Source organism: Columba livia, chromosome 23 (assembly GCF_036013475.1).
Source record: "Columba livia isolate bColLiv1 breed racing homer chromosome 23, bColLiv1.pat.W.v2, whole genome shotgun sequence".
NCBI classification, from domain to species: Eukaryota; Metazoa; Chordata; class Aves; order Columbiformes; family Columbidae; genus Columba; species Columba livia.
In genome coordinates this window covers 1,080,476-1,106,365 of record NC_088624.1, presented here as the reverse complement: position 1 = coordinate 1,106,365, position 25,890 = coordinate 1,080,476, and the positions used below count along the sequence as shown (strand labels likewise).

Here is a 25,890-nt window from a genome sequence, read left to right as displayed (position 1 = left end):
AGAACAGTTTGGGTTGAAGGGACCTTCAAAGTGCATCCAGTGCGCCCCCTGCCATGGGCAGGGACATCTTCACCAGCTCAGGGTGCTCAGAGCCCTGTCCAGCCTGGCCTGGGGTGTCTCCAGGGATGGTTCATCTACCACCTCTCTGGCCAACCTGGGCCAGGCTCTCACCACCCTCAGGGCAACAATTCCTTCCTCATGTCCAGCCCACCCTGATTGCGGGGGCCCGAGGGCTACGGGGCTGGTACATCCCCCAGCACGGCTGCGCCGGCGTGCACCGGCCGTGCTCTTGGACCCCACGCATGGCAGGAGGCTCCTGCTGGGGAATATGGACAAACAAGGGAGTTAATGTATAACGGCTGTACCCAGCCGTGTTAATCGGGTCTGGCCTTGGCTGCTGCCCAGTGTGCTCAGCCCCTGCCCGTGTGGGGACCCTTGATCCCGTGCCTCTGGCTGCGTGCACAGACAGGGCTGCGGGATCCTCCGGAGCCCGTCCATGCTGTGCCAGGATGGGAGGGGACACTGAGGGACTTGGTGACAGTGGTTCAGCTCCAGCCTCACACCCTGGCCCAGGCGCATGGTTGCAGGTGCCAAGTGCTGGCCAACACATCGCTGGGGGCATGGCGGGTGTCTGTCCCCCCTGACCCCTCACTTTGGGAGCTGGGTCTGCCCATGGAGCTGCGATGGGCTCCAGGAACCCAAACAGCAGTGATGTGTCCCCTGGGAGCCAGCTCAGCTCTGCAGCAGGGAGGGGACATCAGACAGGGGTGGTCCTTGGGGCGACAGGTCCTGGAGGCCCCTTGCAGGGTGCGGGGGGAGCCAGCAGGATGCTCCCTGCAACGGGGAGGTGGCAGCCAGCCTGCTCCCAACCTGCCACCAATGTGCCCACGTGTGTGCGAGCGCTGCCTGGACTCTGCCCGCGTGCTGATGCAGGCAGGACCAGCCGTGCTCCGTGCTCGGGCTGCGGCCCCTGCAGCAGGCTGGGAACTTTCTGGATGAGAGCTCGGCACCGCGTGCGGCACATCACGGTCCAGCACCCGCGTGTGCTGCGCCTCCCGGAGCTGCATCCGGCGCCTGGGGAGCCGCGGGGACACCGTGTCCCACTGCTGGCACACAGCTCCTGGGCTGCCAGCGCATCGGGCTCGTTGCACACAGACCTCAGGGCAGAAATAAAGCAGCCCCAGGCTGGCAGGGGGCCACTGGAGCACAGCTCGACTGGCAGCACTTTGGCGAGCCATAGAATCATAGACACATTGAATCACAGAACCATTTGGGTTGGAGGGACCTTCCCAGCTCACCCCACCATGAGCAGGGACATCTTCACCAGCTCAGGGTGCTCAGAGCCCCGTCCAGCCTGGCCTGGGGTGTCTCCAGGGATGGTTCATCTACCACCTCTCTGGCCAACCTGAGCCAGTGTCTCATTACCCTCATTCATTATCACCCTCATTCGTTATCACCCTCACATCGCGCTCACCCTGCACTGCTCTGGCCCCGCCGTGCTGGGAGGAGGAGGCGGCTGCCCCATCCCATTTCCCATCCTCTCCCTGCTGTGGCCCCAGTTTTCCTGCAGTGACTTTTTCCAAGGGGACTAAAGCACACTAGTCCCCATCCCCCAACGCCTTTTGCCCCCGTTTTCTGCTGTGAAATCTCTCCGGGAGAATTTATTGCTGACTGTTTCAAAATATTTTTGATGCAGAAGCCAAGTCCGTTGCATTCCTCCGCGCTGGCCAAAGCTGCTCTCAGTGAGGACCCTGGAACGAGCTGCTGGAGGATTTGTTTTGCACGAGCAATTCCACTTCTGTGCAAACATCTGATTTGCTGGGTTTTTCTGTAGGTTGGGAGCTCGATGTGGGGGCGGGAACGCTGGGTTCTGTACCCCTGGGAGCAGCGAGGCCAGGCTGGCCGGAGCAGCCCTGGGCAGGGATGCGCCTGATCCTGCACCATTTGCACCATTTTTTCTTTGTGTGCATTTCCCATTCGCTGATGGCAGCTGGGAAATTGTGACTTGGCAGGACCGGTGTGACCCCTGGTGTTATCCCCCCGTGCACAGCCACGGCCATCCCGGGATCCCCAACCTTGACGGGGCTTCTCCATCCCTGGGGACATGGTTGGTTCAGCCTGGACCAAGAATGCTGAGCCCAGGGTCAGGCTTTGGCAGTGCCCACCGTTTCCTTTGCCAGTGTGAACTAGGGATGCTGGGAAACTGATGGGCAGCTCCTGGGACCTGGGGACAGGCTGCCCACGGAGCAGGGACATTGCTGGGCTGTGACCAGGGAACACTGCTGGTTTGTGGCTGCAGATCTGCCCCAGCCTCTTGCTATTAAATGCAGATCTCTAATTATCCAGCTGCATTTGGAAATACCGTCCCTCTCCCTCAGCCCAGCAGCTCCGTGCCTGTGTTCCAGGGAGGAAGGTTTGCTTGGGTTTTGCTTTTGAGCCCCCCGCTAGGCTACGTGCAGGCAAAGGGGGAGGATGCTGCCCGCGGAGCCCCCGGTTTGTGGGCAGGACGGCGCTGGACACGACCTCTGCCTGCTCCGCACCCTGGCAAACAGCTCCGGGGTAGCGGTTCAAGGATCTTGACCTGAACTTTCTCGAGGAGGGAGATAAGTGATGCATTTTCACTGGCTGATAATCATTAACGCCTCCTTGCCTGTTCCCCTGCCGCCTGTTTTGCTGCGTGTCCGTGTGCCAGGCGGAGCTGGGGAAGGAGGTTTCTCCTGCCAGGCTGACCCTGTGTCCTGGGCTCCCAGAATAACCCTCCGTGTTACTCATCCAGCGCTACCACCCTGGGAGGAACCAGACGATAAAGCTGCCGTGCCAGCAACAGCACAGTAGGGAGGAAAATGCCACAGGGATCTGTCACAAGCGGGACGAGTGGCCTGTTCAGCTCCATCCCCGCCAGCAGGGTGTGACGGGGCAGTTTTGTGCAGGAGGGGGTTAAGGCAGCGCAGCTGTGCTGGGAGGAATGCCTGCCCTCCCCGGGGACTCATTTGCAAAGGTTCTTTAACCCCACACCAGAGAGCAGACAAACAGCCCTGGCAGGCAGGAGCTCCGCCAGCCGCTCCGTCTGAGGCTGCGGGAGCTCCAGGAACAGCTTGGAAAGTTTCCCGTCATGCAGAGTCCTGGCGCGGGCAGCGGCAGCAAGGCGGCTTTTCATCAGCTGGAGGTTTCAGCTGATGGGGGGTGGGGGCAGCCTGCGTTCCACTCTGCAAACCCCCCAGTCCCTGCTCATGGGTATCCCTGTGATGCTTTGGAGTATCCCTGTGGTGTTCCTGGGTATCCCTGTGATGCTTCAGAGTATCCCTGTGGTGTTCCTGGGTATCCCTGTGATGTTTCGGAGTATCCCTGTGGTGTCCCTGGGTATCCCTGTGATGCTCCAGTGCTGCTTTAGGTGCTGGCAGAGGGAATGGAGAGAAGCCACAGCAGCTCGGTGGTGCCCTTCACACCGAGTGCAGGTGCTTGAATCTCCTCCCTGATAACGGAGCAAATGCTGCAGTTCAGCAGCTGAACTGTTTGTTGTTCAGGAGGAGCAGGGGCTGCAGAACCCCCTAAAAGTGATGCAGGATCCCCCATGCATGGACAGAGGACGATGCTGGGAAGGGTTAAGGTGCTGTTGCCGGAGCACCCCACGCTCCACGCGCCCTCACAGCCTGTTTTTTCCCTTTTATGTAACTTGTTCCAAGCAATATTTGCAACAACCCCCCGCCCCGGGTGATGCACCTTTGGCAAAAGTGGTTTTGGGTCCAAAGATCAGCTCTGGGACAAGCGACCTGCCCGCGGCAAACAAGAGCCCGCAGGGTATAAAACGGCGGCGGCGCGGTGGGACGGCCGAGCTGCGCCGAGGGCAGCGGCTGCGAGGAGGATGGAGACCGGCATGAACGTCCTGCACGACTCGGGCATCCAGGCGACGCGCTGGCTGCAGCAGCATTTCCAGGGCTCCCAGGACTGGTTCCTTTTCATCTCCTTTGCCGCCGATCTCCGGAACGCTTTCTTCGTCCTCTTCCCCATCTGGTTCCACGTTAGTGAGTCGGTGGGCATCAGGCTTATCTGGGTGGCCGTGATTGGCGACTGGCTCAACCTCGTCTTCAAGTGGTGAGTGCCCCTGTGTGATGGCTCCCGCCGGGCGTGTTGGCACAGCTGGACCAACGCCAGCCAGATGTGCGTTGTCAACCGTGACGCTGGTATAAACCAAAGAGCAGAACTTGGCCCCCAGCTTGGCACTGGTGGTGGTCGCTCCCCCCCAAGACGGGCAGAGAGATGGAGCCTCCAGCAAACAGAGCCCTTTACCATCAGCTGGGGCTGCACGGAGCCTCTTGCCATGGTGGGGGGACAAGGGGGTGGGCTGGCATGGGTCTGATGTGCAGGATCAGGGCTTGGTGCACCCCTGATCTTTTAGGTGAGTGTTTTGCACTGATATCCCCTTCCTGGTGATGCCAGCACCTTTAACACAAAAGGAGCCATGGTGGGAGGATGTGAGGGACATGGCCACCGCTCTGGGCACGGGATGGCATCGTTGTACCTGGGGGGATGATCCACCCTGCCAGCCGGTAGCCGTGGCTGTTGTCCCCACTGTGGTACCAGTGGCCGCAGGGGTGCTGGACCAGCGTGGTGCCGTCCCCATCGCTGCATTTCAGCGTCCCCAGGTTTTGGGGCTGCCTGTGCCCATGTGCATGGGTTGTGTCCCATGTCCCCGCGGGGTGAGTCGGCTGCTCCAGCGCTGCATCCTCCCCACAGCTCGAATCCCCCACGCTGCCTGCACGTGTGACAGGGACAGGTGGCCTCTGATGCCAACATGAGATGGTTGCTCTTGGTCTGAAAACGATGTAGAAGAAGCAGACGCTGTTCCTCTTTCTCAGCGTGTTGATTTGCTCTCAGGAAGCTTTTGCTCTTTCCCTTCAGGAGATGGGGACAGGGACACAGACGTGCAGTGTCGGCTGTTGGGAGCGAGCAGCCGGCGGGATGCTGTGTCTGATGGGTCACCCTGGACCGCTCCTGGGTTCTTTGCCTCTTCCAGCTCCCAGACCAGAGCTGGAACCGCAGCCGTACGCACCTGCTCTGCTGCCCAGGACCCCACAGCCTCCGCTCTTTCTTTTCAGGATCCTTTTTGGGGAGAGGCCGTACTGGTGGGTCCATGAGACGAACTATTACAGCAACGCCTCCGCCCCAGAGATCCAGCAGTTCCCGCTCACCTGCGAGACTGGCCCTGGTACGGTCCCCCAGCCCCCATAGGGTCCCCCAGCCCCGGTGGGGACAGTGAGCACCTGCCCGTGGGGACATGCACACGCAGCTGCCAACTCTGGGTCTCAGTCCCTGCGGGAAGGGGATGCTGGCACGGCTGGTGTTGCGGCTGGCAGCCTGCCGGTGGCACACGTCCCCGGCTGTTGTCACCAGACTGCAGCGTTGTCCCCCGCGGTGCTGCCGGGTGGAGGCAGGACAGCCCCTGCGCGGAGCAGACCTTGACCCCGGTGCAGACGTGGAGCTGCAGCACAAACGCTGCTCGTGCTCAGCCGCAGCCCTGGCCGTGCCCAGGCCGTGCTGCCCCTCGTGGCACCATCGTGGGCAGCTGCTCCAGGGGAAGGGGCTCAGCCGGTTCCAGGGCAGCTCTGTCTGTACTTTGCCCATGGTTTTCCAGGGGAGCTGGGGATGGGCTGCAGGCAACTCCTGCATGCTCAGTGTGAGCTGTCATAGAATCACAGAACACTTTGGGTTGAAGGGACCTTCCCAGCTCCCCCAGTGCCCCCCCTGCCATGAGCAGGGACATCTTCACCAGCTCAGGTTGCTCAGAGCCCCGTCCAGCCTGGCCTGGGGTGTCTCCAGGGATGGTTCATCCACCACCTCTCTGGCCAACCTGGGCCAGGCGTTCATCACCATCAGTGTAGAAATCATCAGGGATGCTCGGTGCCCTCTGCCCTGTGCCCTCTGTCCGGTCCTGCCTGGCAGACAGGCCATGGAGCCAGACCCACGTCCCCTCACTGTCCCTGCCGTGCTATGTCCCTCTCCAGCACTGGGGGAACTGGGCGCCTGCCATGGAGGTGGCACCGCGACTGCCAGGGGACAGGTGCTCGGTACCATGTTGCCCAGTGCCGTGTCACCCAGTGCCACAGCCCCAGGGACCTGGGCTGCTGCCGGGGAGCCCCCCAGGCACGAAGCGGGGTCTGACCTGCAGCTCTCCTCCATCCCAGGGAGCCCCTCCGGCCACGCCATGGGCGCAGCAGGCGTGTACTGTGTCATGGTGACGGCCATCCTCTCCTCTGCCACCGGGAAGAAGCAGTCGAGGACTCTCAAATATTGGTAAGCTGTGATCCAAACCCAGCTGTGCCGGGCAGAGCTGACGGGCACACAGCTGTGGGCAGCCAGGCCGCGGCACCGCGGTGGGGGGTGCACGAGGATGGGCTCGTTGGGTGGCCGGGGACGTGATGGCGATGCCCCCCAAGCCGGCCCTGGCGCTGACGTGGCCGCCTGCCCCTCGCAGGGTGCTGTGGACACTGCTTTGGACGGGGTTCTGGGCCGTTCAGGTCTGCGTCTGCCTGTCCCGAGTCTTCATCGCCGCTCACTTCCCCCACCAGGTCATCGCAGGGGTCATCTCAGGTGAGTGCATGAACCCCCCATTCTGTCCCCATTGCACCACCACGCTGGACCGCAGCACCGCTGGGACGGGCACACGGTCTGACAGAGACGCGAGGGGTTGTGACGTGAAGCTGCAGCTGTGGGTCCACTTGGCCCCACCACCCCAAGGCAGGCGATTGTCCCCTGACTGTCCCCCCTCCTCTCCTGCTTCCTTACCTGCAGGGATGGCCGTGGCCAAGACCTTCCAGCATATCCACTGCATCTACCACGCCAGCCTCCGCCAGTACCTGGGCATCACCTTCTTCCTCTTCAGCTTTGCCCTGGGCTTCTACCTGCTGCTGCGGGTGCTCGGCGTGGACCTGCTCTGGACGCTGGAGAAGGCGCGGAGGTGGTGCGACCGTCCAGAGTGGGTCCACATGGACACCACCCCCTTCGCCAGCCTCCTCCGTAACCTGGGCATCCTCTTCGGGCTGGGGCTGGCCCTCAACTCCCACATGTACCTGGAGAGCTGCCGGGGGAAGCAGGGCCAGCATCTTCCCTTCCGCCTGGGATGCGCTGCCGCCTCCCTCCTCATCCTCCATCTCTTCGATGCCTTCAAGCCGCCGTCCCACATGCAGCTGCTCTTCTACGTCCTCTCGTTCTGCAAGAGCGCGGCCGTGCCGCTGGCCACCGTCGGCCTCATCCCCTACTGCGTCTCGCAGCTCCTGGCCACGCAGGACAAGAAGGGCGTCTAGGGGTGTCCCCAAGCAGGTGGCCACCTCAGGGACAGTCACCAGACTACGGGTGCACCCCAGCCGCTGTTTGCTCCCCGCTGAATCTGCACAGACTGACTGCACCGGGAGGTGAGAGCAAAGGCTGGGCTGGTGGCACTGCCCGATGGCTCCCGCGGCACGGACACGCGATGCCGGTTGTGCCGTAGGCTCGGGGGACGTGTGGCCAGCTGGTCCCCATGCTCCCAGGGCTCTCCTGCTGCCCTTCCCGCACCCACAGATTGGGGACATCAGCCCAGGGAGGACCCTGCACTCCCCTGCAGCTCTTGGGGACATGCCAGCTCCAAGCACAGCGCTGGGGACGGCAGCACCGGGAGCGGGGCGCCCACCCATGGGTGCTCGGGGTCTGCCGGCAAGGCAGCTGTTACAGCAACGGGCAGAAACTGTGATCTGGAGATAAAACACTGGCTTGTGGGAGCCCCCCCAGCCCTGAGGGGTTCAGTATTGGCAGCTGTGTGAAGCAGCACGGGGTACACATATGCATGTGTGTATATAACGCCTACCTGTATACACATATACATATGGATGTGTCTGTAAACAAGAGGTATTTTATTAAAGCCAAAGGTGTGTTTAGCTGGGGAGTTTGGGCATCCTGCCGGCCGCTGATCAGCCCCCGAGCTGCCGGGACAGAGCTGCTGCTCCGCCCTGGTGTGGGGTTGGTGGGTGATGCTGGTGCAGAATCTGGGCACCGCTCACCCAAACGCAGCGTCTGGAGAACAGGAGCTGAGGGGAGACCTTCTGATCTCTGAGCTGCCTGAAAGGAGCTTGGAGCCAGGGGGGTCGGGCTCTGCTCCCCAGGAACAAGCGCCAGGAGCAGAGGAAACGGCCTCAAGTTGCGCCAGGGGAGGGTGAGGTTGGATTTAGGAACAATTTCTTCCCCAAAGGGCTGTGGGGCATTGAACAGGCTGCCCCCTCCCTTCCTTGCTCACAGGTTTGACAACAGCATCTTGTTTTCTTGCCTCCTGGTTCTATCTCAGGCACCCACAGCCGCTTATTTTGGTCTTTCAAGGGGGATTTACTGACCTGAGCATCAATTCCTGCTCTACCCACCTGAGCTCCAATTCCTGCCACATTTCATTCCTCCTTCTCCCTACAAAACTTCAGCAGCAAAAGCTCGGTCGGTTTTCTCTGCACTTCCTGGCAAATACCATCCTCAAACCCTCTGCTTTAACCACTATTCTAATTTTTTAAAGGCATCCAGCTTATTCTGAACAAAATAAAGCAGTTACTCTTCAGCAGCTGGTACAAAGTGAAAAGTCCCAGTGAACTGCAATGCGAGGAGGCTCCTCTCTGCTCTAGGAAGCCTACAAAGTGGTTAATAGTGACTGCTTCTGGTGGCTGAGAACTGTGCACCCCGTGTCTGAGGCAATGAAAGAACCCGTGCAGCAAAGTGGGCTTGGCAGATCCCCTCCTCCAACTTCCCACCAGCACCAAATTAGCTCACACGCACACCAGCTGTTATTTTATTACGTCTTTATTCTCTGGTGGAGAAATTGGTGGAGATTACACAAAGCGGGGAGAACAGCTCCACTTCAGGAGTTGTTTCTTAGGCTTCGGGGCTTCGGCGGCTGATGAATTCCTGGAGCAGAGCTTGCGCTTCTCCTCGCCGGCTCATCTGGGTCGCCTTGCCCTGGAAGCGGCCGCGTTTCCCGGCTCCTTTGCCTCCCAGCAGCTCGGCCACCCTGCAGTGACAGCGGAGAGCAAAGACCCGCGTCCGCATTACAGAATCACAGAATAGTCTGGGTTGGAAGGGACCTTCAAAGCTCACCCTTTACTTTAAAACCATCACCCCCTTGTCCTGTTGCAACAGGCCCTGCTAAAAGTCTATCCCCATCTTTCTTATCGGCTCCTTTTAAGTAGGGAAAGGTGCAATAAGGTGCCCCCGGAGCTTCTCTTCTCCATGCTGAACATCCCAACCCTCTCAGGGCTTCTCTCCATCCCTCCATCCCCAGCCTGTATCGACACCAGGGTTGCCCTGACACTGCTCAGCTTATCCAACATCACAATTCTTATTAAAGAAATCACAGAGCATGTTACCTGGGACCTAAATTTTCAACCGCTTCAACGGGTCCGGCTAGAAGAAAGAGTCCTGCTTCCTTTTCATCTCCCACGGTCAGGAACAGCAGCGTTTCCTGGGGACAGATTGGACTCCGGAATAACCAGTATAACCAGAACTCTGTGACTGGGAGGGCACAGGGACACAGGACCCTTTGGAAGGACACAGCGCTGTAGGTTGTGCCTACAGGACAAAGCGAAGCCCGGCCAGCTTGAGCGACAAAGCCAGTGGCGGCAGGTTTAGTGTCCAGCAGTAACCCACCTCTGTCCCGATCTCATTGGCGATGATGTTCATAAATTCAGAGTCACCCTCTTTCCTGCAGCAATGGGGAAAAAACAAAAAGGCAGTTCAGAAAGAAGCAAAAAGAGTCCAAACCATCAATGAGAAACCAAAGGCCTGGTCGGCTCGGGGATTTTGGCCTCTTGCTCTTAAGATGGAGATTAATTTTTTCTCTGTATCTAAATCCTCGTTGTGCGTTCCTGTGGACATCTCAGGAATTATTTAAGTGTTTCTCTTTCAGGAAGAGAGCTCCTCAGTTTTATGTGAAAACGCCAAGGGCAGACAGAAATCAGATAGACATAGTTATTTCTTGGCTCTAAACCCAGAATTCAGAGACTGAATTGCTCGTGTTTCTTTATTACACAACCCTCCAGCAACCTGAGGTAGTTTTGATATTCTATTCACCTTCTTGATATGGCTGCTTGATAAACCAGCCCGGCAGGGTGTCAGAGAGATGCGAATGCCACCAAACACATAGGATCCCGCTTCCCCCTTTTCCCCGAACTCCCCTGTACCTGTGTAGCACCAAGAGCTGACTCTGAGCAGGTTTGCTTTTGAAGTCCCGGGCTATCAGAACAGCCATGTCGCGGAGCAGGTTCAGGTTATTCTGAAAGAAAAGCAAATAAGCTGTCCTGCAGGTGGGGAAATCGCTGCGAGTTGTGTTCCAAAGACTGGAGCAGTTTTCGTCACAGCCAGAAAAGCTGATGCCCACGATTCACCTCCCATCACGCGTGAAGCTCAGGTCTACGAGAAACAGCCACAACCTGCTTTTCTCAGCCACCCTCGTACCTTCTGAAGCAGCTTCACGGAACTTTGGAGCCTCTTCACAGCCTCTACATGCTCGCCTGGTCCATTTCTGAAAGAACAGGGAGAATCTGGATGGCTGGTCTGAAGGATGAAGGATTTCTTAAAGGAACAAAAGCAGAGAACACCATAAAACCCCCTGCGTGGATGCACCCTGAGGCTTATGTGGTATTTGTCAGAAGAAACAGTAAAGATGAATCAAAGCAGACAGGGCCTCACTTGAGCAGTGAGGTCAGCGCCTTCTCCGTACTGTGACTTTGTTCCATTGCCTTCAGCACTCTGTTTCCTGCCAGGAAAACCAGGTTGGTTTTGTTCTTTTTCCCTTTTTCTGTGCCAAGGAGTTTAATAACCTTGAAAAGGAAATGAACAGGTGGTGAGTTCCTACTGGACTACACCTCCTGTGGATATTGACTCTCTGCCGGTGAAAAACTGATTAAAATCAACCATAAGATCAATGTATTAAAAAAAAAAGGGTGGGGATATGGTGGAATTAATATAGTTTTGTAGTAAGACTTGGATGTGTCTGCTGGGATATAGATCGCGACAAATGACTGAAATGAAAGAAACACCTAAAGGCAACTCTAGAACGTGATCTCCCCCTCCCTGCACCTCACCCAGCACGGGGCTCCCGCCACCCCCTTCACTATCAGGACAACTTCTGTGGATCTCAGGGGCTTCTGCCGAGGGTCCCGAGGCAGCTCAGCTGCTGCCCCTCACCTGCAAGTCGCTCAGGTTGGAGACGTGAGTCCCGCAGCACATGTTGGAGTCGACGCCTTCGATGTCGACGACTCGCACCGGCCCCGCGTGGTCGTCGGGCAAACCGCGGCTTCTCACCTGGCCAAAGGGGGACAACGGCAAACAAGGTGACATCCACGCCGCGGTCGTTTCGGTCCCACGGGTGCCGTCGGTTCTCTCGCCATCGCTCACCGTTTCAATTTCGGGGTCGTCCGCAGGCAGTTCCCTCACGGTCACCGGTATCCTTGCCCGGATCTTCTCATTCACGCTCCTCTCCAGGGCGTCGATTTGCTGCGCTGTCATGGAGGGGGTGTCCAGCTCAATGACACTTCGCTGGCGGCCCAGCTCCCTGCGCCAAGAAAGAACATCTGCGGCCACAACCAGCCATAAGGTCCCTTTGTGCCATCGCGCTGCTGGGAACGCGGTGACTCAAACTCCTCTCCCTGTTATTTACAGAGCGCTGGATACAAACCCAACACTCGGAGGAGGACAAGACAGAGCAAATGCTTCTCCAGTTCAACCACCTCTCCCAGACCCTCTGGGCTCGGCTGAAATGGCCAAGATGCTTTGGATTTACCGATGTTCAGCCCCGTGCAGCCCAGCACAGGGGCACTTGGTCCTTCTGTGTCCCTTCCAACCGAGATATCCTTTGATTCTAGGCCAAACAAGGTGAGGCTGGGGTCAAAAGGAGCCTCTTCCCTGCTCACCATGAAGTCGTCTTGAATCCGAACATCTGGTCAGCGATGGCGGTGACGAGATGCTGTCCTGGAACAGACGCACAAGGAACAGCTTTGAGTACGCAGGAAAGGAGATTTTTGGCCAGATTTGTATCTGCTGACATTCCCCATGCCATTTGCCCCGCACCGGCGGCACCGCGAGGCGTTACCGGCCGCACCGCGAAGCGTTACCGGCGGCACCGCGAGGCGTTACCGGCGGCACCGCGAGGCGTTACCGGCGGCACCGCGGGGCGTTACCGGCCGCCCCCGGTGCGGCGGGGGGACCCACGGACCTGAATGCTGCTGCATGTGGTCGAAGCGCCGCTCCCAGTCCAGCGACAGCAGCACCTCGGTCCCGGGCTCCAGCGCCGCCGGGACAAAGTGAACAGCCTCGGGTCCCCGCCGGGTCACCCGCAGCACCGGCACGTCCCCGATGAGGCCGCGATCGTCCGGCTGCGGACACGGGGGCGTCAGTGCCGCCGGTCCCGGTGTCCCGGTCCCGGTGTCCCGGTGCGTACCTGCCCACCGCCCTCGGGGAAGAGGATGGTGTCCTCCAGCACCACCTGGAAGCCGCGCACCGGCTCCCCGCCGCCCTCGGGCCGCAGCTCCGCCGCCCGGCACGACACCACCTTGGTGATGAACTGTAACGGGGACGGCGGCGCCGTGAGGAGCGGCCGGCACCGGGAGGACCGGCCCGCGCCGCCCGCCCCCCGGCCCCGCCGCTACCTGCCGGGCCCAGCTGTCCCGCTGGCACTGGAACACCATGGCCGCGAACCGGCGGCGGGACACGGGGATAACGACGACAGGGACACGGGGGAAACGGCGGCGACGGCGGCCGAGGAGGGACACGGGACTGGCGGTCGCGGCCGCCGCGCGGCAGGCGGGCGGGGCCTGCGCGGCGCGCGCGCTCCCGGTGCCGGTGGTGGCGGGAAGGGGGGAGGCGCAGTTTCCGCAGCCCAAGGGGAGAAAAGAGTCACGGAGGTTCATGTTTATTACCCCGCGCGGGTAACGGGCACGGGGAGACCGGACAGCTCCCGCCATCCCGGGTCGGGGTTCCTTGCGGCCGGTGGGGAACCGGCTGCGGCGGCTCCGCTTTCTCGGTGCGTGGTGCCGGTGCCCCGGGAGGCTTCCTGCGGCTGCGGCGTCCCCCGGTGGGCCTGGGCTCAGAGCTCGTCCTGCGGGCGGGAGGAGCGAGGTGCCAGGGAAGGGACAAGCCCCGGGACCGTGTCCCCAGCTGGCACCGGAGCTGCTGCCGGTGTCCCGGGGGGAACGGAGGGCTCGGTGGGGGCGGCATCAGTATGTAGTAGCACTGGGGGAAGCAGCTCACGGGCAATACTTACATCCAGGTCATCCATGGCTGGGGGGGGACCTTTGTCCGTCACCTTCTCCAGGAGCTGGATGGGAAACAAATAGTTCTGGGAACCCCAAATGGCCGAGTATCCCCCTCCCCGAGCACGCACCCACACATGCTCCGGGTCCCCGAAGCCCACGGCGCGGCTCACCTCTGCATACTCCTCCAGCATGGCCCTCTCCACCTCCTCGTCCCCTTCCCAGTCTCGCCAGTTGTCAAAGTCCACGGAGAGCCAGGCGGGCTGTGGGCAGAGAGGGCGTCCCCTGAGGGAGGGAGCAGCGCGGGGGACCCGGCAGCCCCGGGACTGCTCTGTGCGGGGAGCGCAGGCTGCGCACTGGGCAGACTGGGGAAGGGCAGGAAAGGGAGCGCGTCCCTTTGCCTGCAGGTGCTGGTCCCGATCCTGCGTGTGTCAAGGGAAAGGGGTGCGACATCCTCCTGGAGAGCAGAGGTCCGCGAACTGCAGCTCCCCAGGAGCTATGAGGGGCTACGTGGGGACGCACACGCGCTGAGGCTGGTCCTGCCTGCCGGACGCCACACACACCTTGATGTTCTCCTTGGTGATGCGGGGCCAGGCCACTTTCTCCTTCCACTTCCTCATAAAGCAGGTGATGGAGCGGTCAGAGCGCTTCTCCCGCGAGTCCTGCCAAGAGATCAGGAGCGCCTCACCTCGCTATCCACTGGACTCCTCTCTGTTAACCACTACAGACACGCGCAGAATTAAAGCCCAGCTACATGCAGGCTGTGGGGGACACAGAACCATGGAGGCAGGTTGTTTCTGGCCCAATGCAGCACTGCGAGTGCCAGGGCCAGGGTCAGGGCTCCCCGGCTTGTGCTCACCCCCCGCAGGGAGATGGGCAGGATTCAACGCTACGCGGTGTTGCCCAAGACCACATAGGCTGGGTTTAATCTGAGCCTGATGCAGGAGTTCCCTGGGGGGGAGCCTCACCTTGGAGTTGACTCTGGCATACAGGTTGATCTCGTTGTAGAACTCCACACCGTCTGCATTTTTGCAACTGCCAAAACACCGTAACTTAGGAGGAGAGGGCTGAGGGCACCCGTGCTCTGTTCTTAGAGTTCTCCCTGTCCTCCAAACCATCCCAGTGCAGGGAGACTCACCTGAACACCAGCCGCTCGTTCTCGATGACGACTTTAACATCCCTGCTGTCCTCCACGCAGAACTCCAGGTAGACGTAGCGCGGGCGGTCGTACCACAGCGTCTTTGCGGGCTGCCTGGGGAGAGGGCAGAGCAGCGGGGAGTTGCGCGGTGCCCATCAGAGCTCTGCAGGGACACGGGGTGGGGACTGGGACAGGGACGGTGCCCCAAATGTGTCCTCTGCTGGGGCTTAGCTGCGGGGTGGGCAGAGGGGCCCGGGCGGTGGGTGACGGGCACACAGCGCTGCCCTCTGGCCCCACACGGCCCCTCGGTAGCCCGACTTCTCTCCACCCGCCACGCCGTTCCCGCTGCCCCGGGCTGGAGGGTCCTGCTCGGTAGTGCCTCACGCTCCGGATCCTGGGTCGGTACCCGGGACCCCGGCCGGTTACTGCCCCGGGGACCGGGCGCTGCCAGTCCCGTCCCGTCCGGCCGCTCTCACCTCGCCATGGCGGTACCGGCCCCGCCCCGCGCTATTTCGGGCCGGGGGCGCGGCTCCCGGCGGGGTCAGGACCGGGGGCCAGGAGTGGGGGCCGGCCGGGTCGGGGACTGCACGGACACCTTGCGGCTCGGTCGCCGGCCCAGCGCCGCCCGCAGTGGGTGCACCCCGGGCCGCGTCACACTCCCCGGGACCCTTTGGGACCGCCCGGGACTCCCGGGAACCCCCGGCATCCCCGGCCCCGCCGCAGTCATCCCGCCGGGCCGCTGGGGGGCGCGCTGGCACGGCCCCCGGCCAGGCCCCGCCCCCTCTATGCCCCGCCCCACCGCCAAGCACCGCCCCTCGCCGCGGAGCCAAGATGGCGGGAGCGTCGCGGTGCCGGTAGCGGCTATGGAGGCGGAGGGCGGCCCGCTGGGCCCGGGGGAGCGCTGGGCGCCGGTGGGCGCTGTGGCGACGGCGGAGGAGGAGGAGGAAGAGGACGAGGAGGCGGCGGCGGGCGGGTCGCCGCAGTCGGTGCCGCGGCTGCGGGCCGAGCGGCGCCGGTTGCACGGGGCGCTGCTGGCGCTGGCCTCGCACTTCGCGCAGGTGCAGTTCCGGCTGCGGCAGGTGGCCCGGGCCGGCCCGGCCGAGCAGCAGCGGCTGCTCCGGGAGCTGGAGGACTTCGCGTTCCGCGGCTGCCCGGCCCCGCTGCCCCACGGCCTCGGCGACGCCCCGGTGAGTGCCCGGCGAGGGGCGGGAACCGGGGCCGGCAGAGCGGGGAATTTTGCTGGGGTGACGACAATACCTTCTCCTTTTGGATGACGGCGTCGCGCGGTGTTCCGTTCCGCGCCATCTACCCCGGGCTCGGTACGTGAGTCTGAGCCGGTTAAAGCCCGTCGGCAGCGGCTGCGCCCCCGGTGACCGCGGGGCGAGACACCACGCACTCGGCGACCGGCTCCGGTGGGTTCGCACAGCGCTCGGTTACCGGTTCCTCCCCGGAGCGTGCAGGTGCTCGGTGACGTGGGGACAGCTCCCGGGACACACGTTAAAGCTCCGCTCCAAATCGCAGCGGTGACTCAGAGGATCTTTGCTACGTACGCGTTATTTGGCGGCTTGCAGCGGTGCCTCCTGGATCCCGGCCGTGGGGCTGGGGAGGCTCATCCTTCCGCAGATGGGGTGATGAGGCTGGTGCCTCTCCTGGGCGTCAGGCACCTCTTTTTTCTCAGACTGGCGTGAGGTATTTGCAAGTTTAGCACACGAGTTGACAGAAATGCTCCTCGTACCACAGCCGTGTTCTCTGCAGCTTGGCTATGACAATAAATCATCAGCTTAATTTAACGGTAACTTTTTTTCCAGAGTGAGCGAGAGAAGCAGGAGCAGATTGAGGTCCAGAAGGAGAAGCAGAGGGAGCTGATCCTGCAGCTCAAGACGCAGCTGGATGACCTGGAGACGTTTGCATACCAGGAGGGCAGCTATGATTCTCTGCCACAGTCTGTGGTTATGGAAAGACAACGGGTAAGGCTCCCAAATTCTGTGTTTCTGAGCATTTGTGAGCCTTTTACAGACTGTAAGAGTTTGTCAGTCTGTGGTTCTGCTGTAGTAGAGCATCAGCAGTTTGTAAACCTGTCCTGCGTCTTCTCTTGCAATTTTCTGTACGCAGCAAAAGTTTCCGAGGTGATGAACGGGTGAAGGAGTGTTTTGGAGCAGCGGCACGGGGTGAGATGATGGTTCTACCTTGTGTTTTGCAGATGATTATAAATGAATTGATAAAGAAGCTGGACATGGACTTGAGTGAAGATATCGCGACGCTCTCTCCGGAGGAATTGCGGCAGCGTGTGGATGCCGCCATAGCGCAGATCGTTAATCCCGCCAGGGTGAAGGAGCAGCTGGTGGAGCAGCTGAAAACGCAGATAAGGGACCTCGAAATGTTCATCAACTTCATTCAGGGTCAGTGCTGGGTTTTTAGGTGGGTAGATTGGATCGCTTTGTCGTTCCCTGAGAGATGACAGAGGATGCGGGGTGGGTGTCTGGGTCACGGGGAGGTGTTTGTCTCTCTGGGGACAATGAGAGGCTGACAAAAAAGGTGCAGAGAGCTCTTGACCTTAAGACCAGGGATACACAGCTTAAATTCACGAGCGTGACGTTCTTGTTGTAGATGAAGTCGGAAGCTCTGGTAAGGCGGAAGATGGACACTGCGAATGCGCAGGCAGGAAAGAAGCTGGTGGGTCCTGCAAACCACATACCCGACCTTGTGGAAACAGAGGTGGGTGCTGCTGCTCGCTTGGGCTTCGGCGTGAACCCAGTGACGGCGGGCTGCTTTGCCTTTTTCCTGGCAGTTGGTTTCTGTGCTTTGTTACTCATAGAAATCCTGTGCCTGGTTGCTTTACCCTTCCTCCTTGGGATCATGAGAGTGGTCGCAGAACCTGAATATGTGGCATAAATGATCTTTGCTCCCTATATGTGCCCACAAGAAAAGCTGCTGTAGGATTTCTTCTCTGTGAGATGATCTGATTGCTAAGAACAGGCCATGCAAATGTTGGCTTTGCTGGTTGGCTTCAGTGCTTTGAAACTAGAACGAGTAGCATCAATCCCAGTGAGAAAAGCTCCTGAGGAGGAGGATCCGTGGCAGAGGGGAATTGCACTCCCTTTGTATGACAGATCAGAGCTATTCATTCCTTACTGAGAGGACTTTTTTCTCTTTTCTAACCTGATCAGTGAACCCAGAAGACGCCAGGAAGATGCGAGAAACGGGCCTGCACCTCATGCGGCGCATGCTTGCCGTGCTCCAGATCTTCGCTGTCAGCCAGTTCGGTTGTGCTACCGGGCAGATTTCTCGCACCCTTTGGCAGAAGGACCAAGCCAACAAGGACTATTCCCCGTTAATTAAGAAACTGGAGCTGTCGGTAGAGCGGGTGAGGCAGCTGGCTACGAAACACCGGCAGGACGAGCACGTCATCAGTTCCTCCGACCTGCAGGACGTTCCCTTGGGGGGCAGAGACGAGCTGACGCTCGTTGTGCGCAAGGAGTTGACCATCGCTTTGCGAGATCTGCTGGCCCACGGGCTCTACGCCTCCTCTCAAGGCATGAGCCTGGTCTTGGCCCCTATCGCCTGCTTAATTCCTGCCTTCACCTCCTCCCCGCAAACCATGCACCCCTGGGAACTCTTTGTGAAGTATTACAACGCTAAAAATGGACAAGCCTTCGTGGAGTCCCCGGCTCGCAAGCTCTCGCAGTCATTCGCGCTGCCTGTGACGGGGGCAGCGGCCGTGACGCCCAAGCAGAGCCTGCTGACGGCCATCCACACCGTCCTCACCGAGCACGACCCCTTCAAGCGCAGCGCGGACTCGGAGCTGAAGGCTCTGGTGTGCATGGCGCTCAACGAGCAGCGCCTGGTCTCCTGGGTGAACCTGATCTGCAAATCCGGAGCGCTGGTCCAGTCCCACTACCAGCCGTGGAGCTACATGGCCAACACGGGCTTCGAGAGCGCGCTCAACGTTCTCAGCCGCCTGAGCAACTTGAAATTCAACCTCCCGGTTGACCTGGCTGTCCGGCAGCTGAAAAACATCAAAGATGCGTTTTGATGTGTTTTTAATTGTCGATCATCCGTTTTCCACAAGTAGGCAGCTGTTGGGCTCGAGAAGCCTGCCTTTTTTTAAGACCAAATTGGGCTCTTTGAAATCGGTGTTTGCTTTTAGGGAAATCTCGCGGTGTCTTGATGTGTTTTACACGGCTGCTGCTGCAAAGCCGCTGTACAGCGCCTCGCACTGACCGGTTTGTGCAGCTCTGACGAGCAGAAGCGCTTCGCTGGTGAGCTGATGCAGTGAGAGGTTGGTGTTGGGGGCTGACTGCCCCAAGCAGGGGGGCTACAGGGCTGGGGAAGCCCCTCAGACCATGCGGCTTCACTCCTGGGCTGCGTCTGTGTGGTTGTTCCTTGAAGACCATGCTCTAAATGCTGTCCCTGTGCGACACCCCTTGGTGAAGAGTGCGACAGGCTGGTGGGTGTTCTCTGGGCATGAGGGACTTGTCCTCCCCGGGACGGATGTGTGAAAACACCGGGCTCTGAGAGCTGCGGGTGTGGGGGCTGCGCTGCTCCGGCACCCTGGCACAGCCCGTTCCTCGGGCTGGTGAGGGGCCGGCACCCCCAGCTTCGCCCAGCAGTCCCCCCGCTCCTTTTTCAGATTCTTTGTGCAATGGGCAGCAGCCTCGTGGTTTATAGGGGACGCATTAAATCGCTTCAGCAAGTGTACATGTGGGGATAGCCCATCTCCAGTGACTGTGGTGTCATTTGTGTTTGTTAGTGGCATTCTGTCCCAGGGCTGGGGGGTTGGAAAAGCCCCTCAAGCTCATAGAGTCCAAACACTCACCCACCCCATGTCCTGAGAACCTCATGTCCGTCTGTCCAGCCCTCCAGGGCTGGTGACTCCAGCACTGCCCTGGGCAGCCTGTTCCAATGCCCCACAGCCCTTTGGGGAAGAAATTGTTCCCACATCCAACCTCAACCTCCCCTGGCGCAACTTGAGGCCGTTTCCTCTGCTCCTGGCGCTTGTTCCTGGGGAGCAGAGCCCGACCCCCCTGGCTCCAAGCTCCTTTCAGGCAGTTCAGAGATCAGAAGGTCTCCCCTCAGCTCCTGTTCTCCAGCTGAACCCCCCAGGTCCCTCAGCCGCTCCATCACACTTGTGCTCCAGCCCCTCACCAGCTCCGTTCCCTTCTCTCCACTCGCTCCAGCACCTCAAGGCCGTTCTTGGTCTGAAGGGCCCGGAGCTGCCCCCAGGACGGCGGGTCTGGCCTCCCCGGTGCCGGGCACAGGCCGCTCCATTTGGAGGCCGCGGCGCCGCCGCTGTGTCCCGGGGTACCCGACACCGGGGCCCGTTGCCTGGCAACGGGGGCGTCGCTCTGCGCATGCGCGGCCTGCGCTTGGCCTGCCAAGCGGAAGTGACGTACAGTGACACGAGGTGAAAGGTCGGAGGGGCGACCGCCGCTTTCTTTTCCGGTCTGGGCGCCATCGCAGCGGGAGCCTCGGTAAGTGCGGCCCGGCCGCGGAATCCGCCGCCATCCGCGGGCAGGGCGGGCCGGGGGCGCTCGGGGGCCCGGCCGTGACCGCCGTGCGCTGTCTCCGCAGAGATGGGGAAGTTCATGAAGCCGGGGAAGGTGGTGCTGGTGCTGGCCGGCCGATACTCGGGGCGCAAGGCCGTCATCGTGAAGGTGAGCGGGGAACCGGTGCGGCCGGCCCGGTGTCCCTGTCCCGGTGTCCCTGTCCCGGTGTCCCTGTCCCGGTGTCCCGGCGGGGCTGCCACCGCCGCTGGCGGCCCTGCAGAGCGCGCAGGAGCCCGAGCGCTGCCGCTCTGTGTCTCTGGAGGTGTCCGTGCGAGCGGCGCTGTCCCGGGGGGGCTCCCGGTGCCACCGCCCGCCGCGCTCGGTGTCTTCCAGAACATCGACGATGGCACGTCCGACCGGCCGTACAGCCACGCGCTGGTGGCCGGGATCGACCGCTACCCGCGCAAGGTGACGGCGGCCATGGGCAAGAAGAAGATCGCCAAGAGGTCCAAGATTAAATCCTTCGTCAAGGTTTATAACTACAACCACCTCATGCCCACCCGGTGAGTGCGGCCGGCCGGGCGGCACCGGGGGCTCGTCCGTTTCTGGCGACCGTAGGTGTCGTGTGGTCTCCCTGGTGAACACCGAGGGGCACGGAGCTTCTTCGTTGCGCGGCTGAATGAACGCGGGGGTGATGCGGTGCGCAAAGAGGCGCTCGGGGGTGAGAACTGAGGGAGAACGTTCAGTGGTTTCTGAAATAAGGCGGCTGGTTCTTATTTCCGCCGCACGGTCGTGGGGTGTTGGGACAGCAGAGGGGTCTGGGGGTGCTGACAGCTGTTGTGGCCCAGAGACGTTTCTTCCTGTCCCCTCGGAGCTGCTGCGGGCACCGGCTGCGGAACGCAACACCCTGACCAGAGCTGGTTGTGTGTGTGGAGCCTTTTAATTAGAATTATTAAACATCCTGAGCTGGACCTGCGAGGATCATCAAATCCAGCTCAGCCTGGAGCTTTTTCCGTTGTGGGCTGAATTAACTCCCTTTAGTTGCTTTAGTTTGGTGGTTTCCGGAGCTGAGAAGGCTCTGAGAGCCGCAGTCCCCACTGGCACCAGTGCGTGCGTTGGGCTGGTTGCGCTGCCCCCGTGCGTTCTCCCCCCCGCCGGGCACCGTCCCCGCTCCCAGCGTGGCTGTTCTCGCCCAGGTATTCCGTCGATATTCCGCTGGACAAAACAGTCGTCAACAAGGACGTGTTCAGGGACCCCGCGCTGAAACGCAAAGCGAGGCGTGAGGCCAAGGTGAAGTTTGAGGAGAGGTGAGTTCGGGGCTCGGCTCTTTGGCACCGTCAGCAGCGTGGACGCTTTTCCCCCAACTCCTCCAAATACATTTGTGGTTGAGTGTGTTCCTCCTCCTCACCGTCCGTGCGTGTTTACGCGGCTCCTGCTCAGGGAGCTGGTGGGTTGGGGTGGGGAACGGTTTCCCAACAGCCGCACGCTGGTGTTGGTGCCGATGCCGTGACAACCCCTGGGCATTGTGCTCCCAGTTCATCCACCATCACCGGGCTGGGTGGCACAGGGCTGCGCTGACGCTTTGCCTGGGCGTTTGGGTGAAAAGTCCTTCTTTTCAGCTTGTGTTCAGAAGCTCCTTCCGCAGGAGGGGCCGTGCAGGGTGTCTCGTGGCGTTTCAGGCGCTCTGCCCGCGGTTGCAGGCTGTTCCCCGAGGGTATCCTTACCTCTTGGGCTGGAAACCGCTGTTGTGCGGGTGTCCCTCGTGCGATGGTGTCACAAGGAAGCCTGCAAGCCGACAGTCTCTTCCCTCGGCAGTTTAAACGGTTAAAGCGGGTCTAGTTGCAGCCTGGGCTGAGGAGCTGGTTCTGCGTCCTGCCCGCGGGGGGACACGGGCAGCCCCCCGAGCGGGTCCTGCGCTGGTGCCAGCGGGTCCCGAGCGTTCTCTGACCTTTGCGTTCCTCTTTCAGGTACAAGACGGGCAAGAACAAGTGGTTCTTCCAGAAGCTGCGATTCTAAAGGTGTAACAAAGTTGCATCAATAAATGTTTATTAAAAACGGCTTGGTTTTGTTGTGTAAACGCGTTGCTAGGCCTTTTTTCGCGGCGGTGTAGATGTTCTTGTGTTTAAGAGCTGGGGAAGGGGTTGCAGTCCAGGTGAGTGTCAGAGCGCTGTGTGGCCTGACCCGTCCGTGGGACTGTCCCCTCGCCACGGGGCAGAGGCTGCTCTGTCCCCTTCCTGCTGCCGAGGGGTGACGTATGTCGTTCCCAAAACTCCAGTAATCCCTGTAAGAGGATAACGGGTAATTCCAGGTCTCATCGCTTCCTTGGCTGAGAAACAGCGGCGTGTAGGGCAACTGAGTGATTTACCAGCACGTTACGTTTTGGGTCACCTTTGCAAACGGTCTTGATGGCACAAAGGGGGGAGTTTGGGTGTTAAAAATGGGGGACAGGGTGGGAGGGGAAGAGGCGATTTACTGCCTGGGGCTGCAGCGGGAGGAAGGTGTGCTCCGTGGGGGAGGCTGTGCGGGGAATGGGTGGAAATACCGGGTTTTTGGGGTCTGCGCCCCCCGTGGGCTGGGCCTGGGCGGGACGGGGCTCTTGTCCCCCCCCCGCGATGCAGACGGGGCGGGGCCACAGAACCGAAAGCAAAAGAGAAGGGCGGGTGGAGCGGCGAGTGCCACCGGCAGCGGGACCCTGGGCCCGCGGACATGGACTCGGAGGAGGTGAGGGGTTGAGCCGGGGGGGTCGGGGGGCGCGGGGCTCGCGGCGCGGCTGAGGGACCCTCCTGTCCCCAGGACTCCTTCATCCAGCTGTCCCAGCCCGGGGAGCTGGAGGGCGACGCCGCGGAGGGGACCCTGGCGCAAATCCGGCAGGAGATCGAGCGTTGCAAGGTGAGAGGGGGAGAAATGGGGTCGGATCCGACCAGCTCGGGCTGTGAGCTTGAGTTTCTTATTTTGTCTGGGGTAATGATCTCAGAGGGGACGCCCCACGGTTATGAGAACCTGTACTGGGGACCGGGGCTCCACACGGGGGGCAGCCACCCCCTTCCCAAAAGAGCAGCGTGTTTTGGGGGTGGCACGAGGTCCGCAGGGTCTCGCTGTCTGATGGTGCCTCTCCCAGGAGCTTTGCAGCGCTCTGGAGCAAGACCATGCAAAGCTACAAGCGGCCAAGGAAGCTGTAGAGCAAAGGACACGAGATCTGAGGGAAGAGGAAGAACTCTTTCATAAAACTTTCGAGCAGCAAAAGAATTCAAGCAGAGATGAAGAGCAATACTGGCAGGTTGGTGGTCGGAGGGAGCTGGCGTGGGCTTGGGGGGTGGGCAGGACTGGGTCACCCGGCTCGCTGCTCTGAGATCACTTTGCTCCGGACCCGGTGGAGGTTTTGCGGGATGTCACGTCAGGACTGTGCCGAAAAAGGGGGTGAGTGCTGCAGTGGTGGAGGAAGGGCTGGGATCAAACACAAGGAGCCAGAGCTGCAGAAAAACGGTGTGGGTGGAACTGCGTCCAAGACCTGTGCTGGGAACCTGTGCTGCAGCCCCTCGCATCCTGGGGGTACCCTCACTGCCCCCCCTTTCCTTCCTTCCTTCCAGACGGACATTTTGTTAGCAAAGGAGGAGAGGGACAGACTGAGTCTGGAGAAGCAGGTGCTGGAGAAGAAACTGGAAGAAGCGAGGCAGAGGTTCCACCGGGAGGATCCGGTGACGGTAACCGTGTGTGGGCACCCGGGTGAGCAGGCGAGGGGCGCGAGCCTGGCTGGGGATCTGCAGGCAAACACAGCTGGATGTGTGTGACAACTGGCACAGCTCCTGCTGGTCCCAAAGCCACAGCTCCAGGCACAGCCAGACCCCAGGAGAGACTCTGCTGAGGCTCTGTCGCTGTTTATTTTGAGCCATGAGCTCATTTCTAGTCTGCGGGTTGGCAGGGACAGGCCCTGTGTGGGGTTCAGTCTCCTCCAGGTGATGTCTGTGCACTCAAACCTAGATGCTGCCTGCCTTGCCAGAGAAGAAAATGGTGTTTAAGGGACTTGTGACAAACAAGGAGGATGTGAACAAGCTGATTCTCACCCCGCTGGTCCGCTACCCTCTGCTGGGGGGCTCAGCTCTCATCACCTTTGAGAAGGCAGAGGGTAAGAGCCAGATGAGCGCTGCCACAGCCAAGTGTCCTGGTCTATCGACTTCGGGTCCTGTCCTGTGTCCTCTCCCTGGGCTGGCGCTCGGAGCTCTGCCCCCCTGCCAGCATTATGTGGGGTTATGCCCCCCCAAAGCGTTGGTTGCCCCGTGTCCCCCCGACATGTTCAGAGCAGTCGCTCGATCCCCTGAGCTCTGGGGCTCTCCCTGCCCACAGTGGCCCAGACGATCATAGACCTGAAGGAGCACGTGGTGGAGCTGAGCTGCGGGGAGGAGCTGACGGAGCTTGACTGCTGCAAGGTGCGAGTGCAGGCAGCGCCGGTGGAGCTGCTGCTGCCGTCTGCCCTGGAGGTGGGTCCCGAGGGCTGCGGGGAACTGCAGAGCTGCCCTGGGTGTGCTCCGGCTTCGCTGTGTCCGTCTAAGCTTGTGTCTGCCAGGTTGCTGGTACCGGCCCAGCTCGGCACATTAGTGCTGCAGCTCCAGGGACAGCCCTGTCCTGGCCCTGACCAGCCTGCGCCACCCGCAGATCGGGCTGACTCGGAGCAGCAGGACTATCCTGGTGTCTGACCTGCCCAGCCTGGGCATCCCCGAGGAGGCACTGCTGGACAAGCTGGAGCTCTTCTTCAGCAAGACGAAGAATGGAGGCGGCGAGGTGGAGAGCAGGGAGTTCCTGGACAACTCCAGCCAGGTGGTGCTGACCTTCGTGCAGGACGGAGGTGCGTGGGACATGCTGAGCTTGGGCTGCCAGCAAGAGGGGAGCAGCCCAGATAGCTCTGGGGGGCTCACGTCGTCTCCTGAGTGCAGATGGAGCTGTGTGAGTGGGGAACGGGGAAGGCAGAGCGAGCCCAGCCTGCCCTGTCTCCCCTAGACAGGTGAGCTGGGGCTGCCAGTGCCAGCCTCGGTGTCTGTGCCAGGGATGTCACCTCAGCGGTGGCCTGGGCGGCTCAGGGCTTTCCTCTCCATCTGCAGTGGCTGAGCCGCTCATTGCGAGAGGACGCATGCAGGTGCTTATTGGGAAGGGGAAATATGACATCAAAATATCACCGTATATGAGCGGAGACGTCACTGACCTGCAGGTAAGAGCGTGAGCCCCAGGGCCAAGCAGCACCTGCAGGCCCAGGGTGAGCCTGCACAGCTGGGGGCTCCTGAAGCCCCTTTCCCTGTCACCATGCCGCCCGGGGCACAGCTCCTGAGCAGAGCAGCGGTTCACCCTGCTCAGCAAGTGGCCCAAGGGGATCCCTTCCATGGAGGGGTCCCTTGCGGCTGCCCCCCGCGGCACAGGGGCTCACCCCCGGCTCTGCCCAGCTCCAGCCCTCCCGCTGCCCCCGGACCGTCCTGCTCTCGGGGATCCCAGACGTGCTGGGTGAGGAGGCCATGAGGGACACCCTGGAGATCCACTTCCAGAAGACCAGCCGCGGCGGGGGAGAGGTGGACGTGCTGGCCTATGTCCCAGCAGGACACCAGGCTGTGGCCGTTTTCAGGGAGGACGTGGGCTAACCCCTAACCCCGCCAGCGCGGTGCAGTGGGTGCTGCAAGCATTAAAGCATCTGCAGGGAGCTCTGTGTCTGTCGTGCTGGGATGGGATGGGGATGACCTGCTGGAGAGGGGCCAGAGGAGCCCCAGAAATGATCCGAGGCTGGAACAGCTCTGCTGGGAGGACAGGCTGAGAGAGCTGGGGTGTTCAGCTGGAGAACAGAAGCTCTGGGGAGACCTTATTGTGGCCTTTCTGGACTTAAAGATGGGGACAGACATTTTTGCAGGGCCTGTTGGGGTAGGACAAGGGGTGATGGTTTGAAACTAAAGGAGGGAGATCCAGGCTGGACATGAGGAAGGAATTGTTGCCCTGAGGGTGGTGAGAGCCTGGCCCAGGTTCCCAGAGAGGTGGT

General features: G+C 61.0%; 6 protein-coding genes across 6 annotated transcripts; 4 read left to right on the top strand and 2 right to left on the bottom strand.

Moving 5' to 3' along the window:
* The first annotated feature begins 34 nt into the window (after positions 1-34).
* Positions 35-7,910, top strand: G6PC1 (glucose-6-phosphatase catalytic subunit 1). The gene is made up of 5 exons (XM_005513579.4): positions 35-4,092; positions 5,097-5,206; positions 6,183-6,291; positions 6,473-6,588; positions 6,790-7,910. Exons 1-5 carry the CDS (start codon positions 3,863-3,865, stop codon positions 7,299-7,301), a joined length of 1,077 nt encoding a protein of 358 aa, XP_005513636.3. The 5' UTR covers positions 35-3,862; the 3' UTR covers positions 7,302-7,910.
* Positions 7,911-8,795: 885 nt separating this feature from the next.
* On the bottom strand, positions 8,796-12,817 carry AARSD1 (alanyl-tRNA synthetase domain containing 1). The gene is made up of 12 exons (XM_065039321.1): positions 12,654-12,817; positions 12,446-12,568; positions 12,221-12,380; positions 11,919-11,976; positions 11,404-11,560; positions 11,194-11,310; positions 10,696-10,826; positions 10,462-10,528; positions 10,188-10,279; positions 9,655-9,709; positions 9,375-9,469; positions 8,796-9,019 (listed from the first exon to the last, which is right to left on the bottom strand). The coding sequence occupies exons 1-12, from the start codon at positions 12,690-12,692 to the stop codon at positions 8,884-8,886; spliced, it is 1,230 nt and encodes a 409-aa protein (XP_064895393.1). The 5' UTR covers positions 12,693-12,817; the 3' UTR covers positions 8,796-8,883.
* An 83-nt stretch (positions 12,818-12,900) lies between these two features.
* PTGES3L (prostaglandin E synthase 3 like) lies at positions 12,901-15,125 on the bottom strand. Its single transcript, XM_065039435.1, has 7 exons — positions 14,871-15,125; positions 14,395-14,508; positions 14,225-14,291; positions 13,820-13,918; positions 13,430-13,519; positions 13,268-13,321; positions 12,901-13,102 (listed from the first exon to the last, which is right to left on the bottom strand). Exons 1-7 carry the CDS (start codon positions 14,876-14,878, stop codon positions 13,091-13,093), a joined length of 444 nt encoding a protein of 147 aa, XP_064895507.1. The 5' UTR covers positions 14,879-15,125; the 3' UTR covers positions 12,901-13,090.
* A 66-nt stretch (positions 15,126-15,191) lies between these two features.
* Positions 15,192-19,092, top strand: RUNDC1 (RUN domain containing 1). The gene is made up of 5 exons (XM_065039267.1): positions 15,192-15,581; positions 16,203-16,361; positions 16,595-16,793; positions 17,002-17,109; positions 17,562-19,092. Exons 1-5 carry the CDS (start codon positions 15,258-15,260, stop codon positions 18,425-18,427), a joined length of 1,656 nt encoding a protein of 551 aa, XP_064895339.1. The 5' UTR covers positions 15,192-15,257; the 3' UTR covers positions 18,428-19,092.
* A 681-nt stretch (positions 19,093-19,773) lies between these two features.
* Positions 19,774-21,938, top strand: RPL27 (ribosomal protein L27). The gene is made up of 5 exons (XM_065039436.1): positions 19,774-19,865; positions 19,966-20,048; positions 20,274-20,443; positions 21,077-21,187; positions 21,848-21,938. Exons 2-5 carry the CDS (start codon positions 19,968-19,970, stop codon positions 21,894-21,896), a joined length of 411 nt encoding a protein of 136 aa, XP_064895508.1. The 5' UTR covers positions 19,774-19,865; positions 19,966-19,967; the 3' UTR covers positions 21,897-21,938.
* Positions 21,939-22,448: 510 nt separating this feature from the next.
* On the top strand, positions 22,449-25,560 carry IFI35 (interferon induced protein 35). The gene is made up of 9 exons (XM_065039392.1): positions 22,449-22,601; positions 22,674-22,769; positions 22,999-23,157; positions 23,468-23,581; positions 23,859-24,003; positions 24,222-24,355; positions 24,531-24,720; positions 24,974-25,080; positions 25,310-25,560. The coding sequence occupies exons 1-9, from the start codon at positions 22,587-22,589 to the stop codon at positions 25,499-25,501; spliced, it is 1,152 nt and encodes a 383-aa protein (XP_064895464.1). The 5' UTR covers positions 22,449-22,586; the 3' UTR covers positions 25,502-25,560.
* The last annotated feature ends 330 nt before the right edge of the window (positions 25,561-25,890 follow it).

What these genes read in the sequence shown, in the direction of transcription:
- G6PC1 (XM_005513579.4), top strand. Translation starts at nt 3,863, where the DNA reads ATGGAGACCGGCATGAACGTCCTGCACGACTCGGGCATCCAGGCGACG. An exon ending in CACCTGCGAGACTGGCCCTG is followed by an intron (nt 5,207 to 6,182) that starts GTACGGTCCCCC and finishes CCTCCATCCCAG; the next exon opens with GGAGCCCCTCCGGCCACGCC. An exon ending in TCGAGGACTCTCAAATATTG is followed by an intron (nt 6,292 to 6,472) that starts GTAAGCTGTGAT and finishes TGCCCCTCGCAG; the next exon opens with GGTGCTGTGGACACTGCTTT.
- AARSD1 (XM_065039321.1), bottom strand. Translation starts at nt 12,692, where the DNA reads ATGGTGTTCCAGTGCCAGCGGGACAGCTGGGCCCGGCAG. An exon ending in CCAACCTGAGCGACTTGCAG is followed by an intron (nt 10,827 to 11,193) that starts GTGAGGGGCAGC and finishes TTCCTTTTCAAG; the next exon opens with GTTATTAAACTCCTTGGCAC. An exon ending in CCGTGAAGCTGCTTCAGAAG is followed by an intron (nt 10,280 to 10,461) that starts GTACGAGGGTGG and finishes CTTTTCTTTCAG; the next exon opens with AATAACCTGAACCTGCTCCG.
- PTGES3L (XM_065039435.1), bottom strand. An exon ending in ATGCCAGAGTCAACTCCAAG is followed by an intron (nt 13,919 to 14,224) that starts GTGAGGCTCCCC and finishes ATCTCTTGGCAG; the next exon opens with GACTCGCGGGAGAAGCGCTC. An exon ending in TCACCAAGGAGAACATCAAG is followed by an intron (nt 13,520 to 13,819) that starts GTGTGTGTGGCG and finishes CTCTGCCCACAG; the next exon opens with CCCGCCTGGCTCTCCGTGGA.
- RUNDC1 (XM_065039267.1), top strand. Translation starts at nt 15,258, where the DNA reads ATGGAGGCGGAGGGCGGCCCGCTGGGCCCGGGGGAGCGCTGGGCGCCG. An exon ending in ACGGCCTCGGCGACGCCCCG is followed by an intron (nt 15,582 to 16,202) that starts GTGAGTGCCCGG and finishes CTTTTTTTCCAG; the next exon opens with AGTGAGCGAGAGAAGCAGGA. An exon ending in GTTCATCAACTTCATTCAGG is followed by an intron (nt 16,794 to 17,001) that starts GTCAGTGCTGGG and finishes TTCTTGTTGTAG; the next exon opens with ATGAAGTCGGAAGCTCTGGT.
- RPL27 (XM_065039436.1), top strand. Translation starts at nt 19,968, where the DNA reads ATGGGGAAGTTCATGAAGCCGGGGAAGGTGGTGCTGGTGCTGGCCGGC. An exon ending in AACCACCTCATGCCCACCCG is followed by an intron (nt 20,444 to 21,076) that starts GTGAGTGCGGCC and finishes GTTCTCGCCCAG; the next exon opens with GTATTCCGTCGATATTCCGC. An exon ending in AAGGTGAAGTTTGAGGAGAG is followed by an intron (nt 21,188 to 21,847) that starts GTGAGTTCGGGG and finishes TTCCTCTTTCAG; the next exon opens with GTACAAGACGGGCAAGAACA.
- IFI35 (XM_065039392.1), top strand. An exon ending in TGCTGCCGTCTGCCCTGGAG is followed by an intron (nt 24,356 to 24,530) that starts GTGGGTCCCGAG and finishes CGCCACCCGCAG; the next exon opens with ATCGGGCTGACTCGGAGCAG. An exon ending in GACCTTCGTGCAGGACGGAG is followed by an intron (nt 24,721 to 24,973) that starts GTGCGTGGGACA and finishes CTCCATCTGCAG; the next exon opens with TGGCTGAGCCGCTCATTGCG.